At 52.5% G+C, this 5,214-nt stretch overlaps 1 protein-coding gene across 1 annotated transcript in view; it reads right to left on the bottom strand.

Annotated features, from left to right (window-relative positions):
- Positions 1–1,292: 1,292 nt before the first annotated feature.
- The window catches only part of Dmrta2 (DMRT like family A2), a 4,934-nt gene continuing 1,012 nt past the window's right edge, over positions 1,293–5,214 (bottom strand). The window contains exons 2-4 of the mRNA XM_048816308.1: positions 4,821–5,209; positions 3,289–3,581; positions 1,293–2,873 (exon numbers count right to left, since the gene is read on the bottom strand). Of these exons, the coding sequence (XP_048672265.1) occupies positions 2,466–2,873; positions 3,289–3,581; positions 4,821–5,209 (1,090 nt within the window). The 3' untranslated portion in view covers positions 1,293–2,465. The remainder of the gene's footprint in view (positions 2,874–3,288; positions 3,582–4,820; positions 5,210–5,214) is intronic.

The following is a 5,214-nucleotide window of genomic DNA, read 5'->3' as shown; positions in this document are numbered from 1 at the left end:
CTCCTCTGTAAAATGGGGCCGGTAATGAACAACTCATTGGATTCTTCCCGGTTTGATGTGACCACGAATTACAAATAATAATCTCAAAGTCTGTGGAAGCTCCAGATGTTCTTGAAAATGAGTAACACAGGCCTCTGGCTCGGGTTTGGCCAGAACGCTCGCAGAAACTGAGGAGCCTAGGGCAAGTGTGGGTTCCTCTTAAAAGCAAGAGACATTGACCAAACTTAGCTTCACCTTAGGTGCGGTGGGGACAGAGGCTTGGGATGGGACGGCTGGATCCGCCCGGCTGAGTGAGGCCCCAAGCCTCAGGAAAACTTGGAGTTGGGGGAGGGGGGCGGGAAGCTTGAGAGGACACAGAAGCCAAGGGCTACAAAGTCCACACTTCTAGAAAGTCCTACACAGTCTCTCCCACCTTCCTGTCTTCTAACATTTCCCTCTTCTCTCCATCTTCATTCCTTCCTATCTTAATTCCCTTTCCCGCCCCATTTCTCTCTTGCTCGCATCTTTCTTCTCCAGCTCCTTCTCCCCCCGCCCCATTTCCATCTCATCGTCACCCTCGCACTTTATAACCAAACAGCCAAACCCCCTTTCCAATTAAAGTGGAATTAGGCAACTCAATCAAATTAGTTCCCTATTAAAGCCCTTCTTTATTAAACCGTTTTCTTGTCCTGCTATTAAGTTTCACCGCCTGGCGGAACTCGCGCTGGCCCCAGAAGTTTACCTTGGGATGTCGCCGGCCCCAGCCTAGGGGAGGGGGCACCCTATTTCCTAGAGAGGGGCAGTCACACTGCAGAGTGCGGGAGGGACCCAAGGTTGGAAGAGGGGGTAGGTTCAGAAGCCTAATTTACTCAGGTCTGTGTGAGAAGGAAAGGTAATAGGCTGCGGGGACGACTTCTGACCCGAAGGCGAGTCCTCATGGCCACCACCCCAAAATAACTCCCAGGCCACAGGCCCTAACTGGAGAACGGTGGAAGCCATCCCTGTCCAGCCGCCGCCAGACCGACTCTGTGTGGATGCACCCAAATCTGCACCGGGGGAAAGCGGAAAGTGTCCCCAGCCTAGCAGGACCCTTGTGAAGGCTCAGCCTGCGCGTCCCGGACCCAGGGCCACCCCACCACAGCTCGCGCGCTGGACCTAAATGTTTTCAGGGTCCGGATTGAGCAAGGGGTGCACTTATTCCGTGAGTTTTGAGGCAGCTTCCTTTCCCGTAACCTTTTAGAGTTTAGGAGCACTGGCTGGGCCTAGGTCAAATTTCTCCCTGGCACCGTGGTCCCAGAGGAAAATCAAGACCTTTTCTTCCCGGCCGCTTGAGAAGCCGGGATTCGGCATTGTTTTCTTAGAAAATAACATTTATTTCTAGCTTTTATCTATGCAAAGGAAAGCACAAAGTGAGCGGTTTTCTGCAGCAGCGTTTTTCGCTGCTGGCCCTTCCGCCAGGGCGTTTGGCGAGTCCTGGGAGGCTAGGATGCGCCCGCGAGCGGGCGTTTCTGGCTCAGTCACACGTCGCTCTGTTCCTGCTTCAAGTGCTCACCTTGACGGCTCTTTAAGACCGGCCGCAGGCAAGAGGGCGGGTGGGCAGGATTCGTCCCGAGTTTACAGTATATTTAATCTATAAAACCTGATAGGTACAATGCGCGCATAGTCTAATTTTTCCATTTTGTCCTTTTTTTTTTTTTGCTTGTTTTTGAATGTTTTTCACGTTAATACCGAGGTCACCTACAGATTACAATTAATAACTTAGAATTCCATTTTATAACATTATACACTGGCTTGTATATATATATATGTATAGATTATATATAGATTTATACATATATAAAAACTCACACTGCACCAAGGAAACCCATGCTTATCGGCATAAGCAACAAAGAGAGCGACAAATACCGCAACGAGGAAAGTGCACCTTAGAACTTGTTTCCTTAAAAAAAAAAATGATATCGATATATGTGTGTGTGTGTGTGTGTGTGTGTGTCCCAAAGACTAGACTCAGTGCCAAGAGATGTGTACATCCTAAATTTATATTTGTTAGAGCGAATACTTTAAACTTTTTAAAAGGGAGGATTGGGGAGACACAGAGGAAACTCTCGGATTAGCCTGCAGTCCGTTGGAGAGCGTGGGCGGGCGGGTTGAGCGTAGCTAAAGGAGCAGCAGGAGCAACCGCCCTCTGAATTCTCAAGAATACCTGGCCTTTTGAAAAAGCGGCTGAGCGAGACTTGTGGAGGTTGCTGGAAGGAGGGATGAGGATCCAGGCCACTCACACCCTACAAGAACACCTGCACCTCTATATGCTGCCCTTTGCTCAGCTCTTTTCACCCACTCTCCAAAACAAAACCAAAAAAACATCTCCGAGCCAGAAGACCCCAGCCAGGGCGCAAAGAGCGCGCCAGGCGAAGTGGGGCCGGCGGCCCGCGGGAACAAGGCTGGGGTTAATGTTTGGGAGCCGCCAGGCTGCTGGGCCCTTAGTCCTACTGCTTCTCTGGGGCACCATTGACCATAGGCCCGTATAGGCCGCCACCATAGGTCGGCTCCTTGTGCACTGCCGCTGCGGCTGCGGCCGAGCGGTCACGCATGAGATCGCTGAAGGCGTAGTCCATAGGCGGGCGGAAACCGAGCGTGGGCACCAGGCCCGCGGTGGAGTAGGGTGCCATGAAGGCCAGGCCACGGCTGTGTGCTGCCGCTGCGGAGTAGGCCAGGCGCAATGGACTCAGGCCAAGAGGTGCACCCAGCGGGTAGGCGCCCGCATCCGCGCCAAAGTGACTGGCATTGGGTTGCAATGGCGAGAAGGCTGAGCGACTGCTCAGCGAGCCCAACGCCCCGGGTGCCATAGCGCCGGCCAGCAAGGGTCTGTGGTGCGGGGGTGCGGCGGGCCCAGCCTGNTAGGATGTACACATCTCTTGGCACTGAGTCTAGTCTTTGGGACACACACACACACACACACACACACATATATCGATATACTTTCCTCGTTGCGGTATTTGTCGCTCTCTTTGTTGCTTATGCCGATAAGCATGGGTTTCCTTGGTGCAGTGTGAGTTTTTATATATGTATAAATCTATATATAATCTATACATATATATATATACAAGCCAGTGTATAATGTTATAAAATGGAATTCTAAGTTATTAATTGTAATCTGTAGGTGACCTCGGTATTAACGTGAAAAACATTCAAAAACAAGCAAAAAAAAAAAAAGGACAAAATGGAAAAATTAGACTATGCGCGCATTGTACCTATCAGGTTTTATAGATTAAATATACTGTAAACTCGGGACGAATCCTGCCCACCCGCCCTCTTGCCTGCGGCCGGTCTTAAAGAGCCGTCAAGGTGAGCACTTGAAGCAGGAACAGAGCGACGTGTGACTGAGCCAGAAACGCCCGCTCGCGGGCGCATCCTAGCCTCCCAGGACTCGCCGTCGCCGTTCTCCGAGCCTGAGCCGGGCCGCACCTCTGGGGACGACGTCCCGGGACCCGAGTCTGCGCCGTCGGGCGATAAGGGCTTCACCTGCGGTGGCTGTGGGCTGCCCGGGCGGCCTGCCTGAAGTAATGTCTTGGGGAACAGGTCAAACTTCTGCAACTTGGCTTCTGAGACGGGAGAAAATAAGGATGTGACAAGTGATTAAGGGGAATAGGCACCCACAGCACCTAAGCCCTTTGGATCCCAGTTGCCTCTCAGAATCCCAAAACCTGTATTAAGGAGGCTCCAGTGCCCCTTCTTGATTTTTGCTCCAGTATTCCTCCCTCTCTAGGCTCCCATGATCCTTTATTCCCTGCCCCTAGGGCTTACTTTCTTTCTGTACCCAGAACCCCTACCACTGGGCCCTGTAATCTTAATATTCAGTACTGTTCTTGCCACATCTGTGCCTCAACACCTCCACTTTTAACTATCTCCCAGTTCCACTCTCCCCTGGAGAAGTAGCCTGGTCCAGGATTCAAACAGGACCCAGCAGAACTTCTAACTATACCTCACACTGTATAGAAGACCCTATTCCATCCCAGGATTCCAAGAGCCAACCCTGTTCCTGGGCAGCCCAGTAGTCACGATTATGAAGGAGGTCACAAGCCTCTCTACAGACAGTAAATCCTATGTTCTAATCCACCTTCTCCAAAACTGAGACCAGAGAAGTTCTCCCCTCCAGAGCTGAGCCCCCTGCTCCATAGCCCCAGTCTAATTTCTGTCCTCCCAGAAAAAGCCACAGGAGCACAGAAGAAGGTGAGTGTAGGGAGGGAATAGACAGAGATGAGGAAAAGGGAAGCCAGAAGATGTGCACCCTAAGAAAACCAGGTCTGATAGAGAAAGAAGCTACAAAGAAGTGGGGCATAGTTGTCCAAAAGGAGCATCAGGAATGCGAGAAAAGGAATCTCCCTGGGAAAATGAAAGAGGGTGTCTTCAGTACCTAAAGAAAGTAATGCAGACTTGGAGGGGCTTGGAAGGAGTCGGGTTTATGAAAAAAAGAGTAGGGATGGAGCAAAGGGAAAGATGGCTAAGAAAGCAGAGCAAAGGAAAAGACGTGAGCCACACGGAATAGATAAAAGGAAGTAAGGAGGGAGGTAGAGACCTGCCTGTGTCTGCGTGGAGGAGAGTAAGATTAAAGTTTCCACATTTGGGCCCGGTAATAGAAAGGAAGAAAGTGCAAATAAATGCTCCTGAAAGGGGAGGAAGGAGAGTTTATGTGTCTGTACTCAATATTGGAGCCGCGTGCGCAGTGAACTCCAGCAGTTCGAACGTTTGGAGAAAGGGATTCTACTCTTCCAGTACCAAGACTAGGCGCACATCCCTGCTGGCACCCTGCAGCTTCCCCCCATCCCTGACCGAGTTCTCACCTGCGCCCCCTGTGCCCGCTGAGCCACCTCCGGTCCCTGCGGGCGCTCCGGCTCCAGGCCCCCCGCCGTCGGCGGCGCACACTGAGCCAAAGACCTCGTAGGCCGGTCGTGGTGGGATGATGCCGTTAGCGGCGGCCAGCGCCAGGCCCTCGGCAGTGCCATAAAGCAGTTGCAACTCGCGCGCCTCGTTCTCCTCTTGAGCCTGCTGCCTGCGCAACGCCACCTGTGCCGCCATGACGCGCTGGCGCTCCGCGATGAGCGTACACTTGGCGCACAAGCAGTCCTTCCAGCGGCAGTAGCGCTTGTGGCCCTTGAGTGCCGACACCACCCCGTGGTTGCGGCAGCGTGCGCACTTGGGGGTCCGCGGGTACTTCTCCGCCGCCCGCAACAACAG

Source organism: Marmota marmota, unplaced genomic scaffold (assembly GCF_001458135.2).
Source record: "Marmota marmota marmota unplaced genomic scaffold, marMar, whole genome shotgun sequence".
NCBI classification, from domain to species: domain Eukaryota; kingdom Metazoa; phylum Chordata; class Mammalia; order Rodentia; family Sciuridae; genus Marmota; species Marmota marmota.
The sequence above is the reverse complement of the archived record's forward strand: the minus strand, read 5'-3'. Positions and strand labels throughout refer to the sequence as shown.